At 41.2% G+C, this 707-nt stretch overlaps 1 protein-coding gene across 1 annotated transcript; it reads right to left on the minus strand.

The window, feature by feature from the left end:
- Nucleotides 1-357: 357 nt before the first annotated feature.
- Nucleotides 358-492, minus strand: LOC123827829 (thymosin beta-4-like). The gene has a single exon (XM_045852309.1). The coding sequence runs from the start codon at nucleotides 490-492 to the stop codon at nucleotides 358-360; it is 135 nt and encodes a 44-aa protein (XP_045708265.1).
- Nucleotides 493-707: the final 215 nt, after the last annotated feature.

Genomic DNA, 707 nt, shown 5'->3' on the forward strand with positions numbered 1-707 from the left:
CCACAGAAGCAGATGGGAGAGGCAGGCACAGTCTTCATTGTCAGTAGTTCTGATGTGAAAAGGGGCAGCACAGTCATTTAAACAGATTCAACCTCTATGCATCTTACAAAGTTAAACAGAGGGGAGAGGGGAGGGAATTTCAGGGGCGAATGGGAAGGGTTTACAGGAACAAATATAAAGGACACATGGACAAAAACAAGGGGGGTGGAAATGGGAGGGAGGTGGGGAGGGATGGGTGGGTGGGCTGGGATGGGAGTAAAGGGCAGAAAACTTTATTTGAACAATGATTAATATAAAATTTAAAAAAGAAGGCAATTCTTTTGGAATGTACAGTGCATATGGGCAGTGTGGACCTCATTACAATTCGCCTGCTTGCTCCTCTTGTTCAATCATGTCTTTGGAAGGCAGTGGATTTTTCTCTTGTGTTTCTGTCTTCTTCAATTTCAACTTGTATGATTTCTCAATCATGGCCATAATGGGTTTATCAGACATGGTTGCTGAGGAAGTGGGGCGAGGTGTGCAATCAAGAAGAATCTAATCTGTTCAGTGGCTGTTGACAGGTCATAAAGAACAATTTACAAGGAAACAACAATGAAGTGAATGAAGCTAGGAATCAAATCAATGACTTGGGACATAAGGAAAAAAAAACAACCAATTAGAACAACAAAAAGAAAAATAAATCCCCAAAAATGAGGATAGTGTTAACC

Source organism: Phyllostomus hastatus, unplaced genomic scaffold (assembly GCF_019186645.2).
Source record: "Phyllostomus hastatus isolate PE091 unplaced genomic scaffold, TTU_PhHast_1.1 phas_contig_90, whole genome shotgun sequence".
Lineage (NCBI taxonomy): Eukaryota > Metazoa > Chordata > Mammalia > Chiroptera > Phyllostomidae > Phyllostomus > Phyllostomus hastatus.

Coding starts and splice junctions, on each gene's coding strand:
- LOC123827829 (XM_045852309.1), bottom strand. CDS start 492: ATGTCTGATAAACCCATTATGGCCATGATTGAGAAATCATACAAGTTG.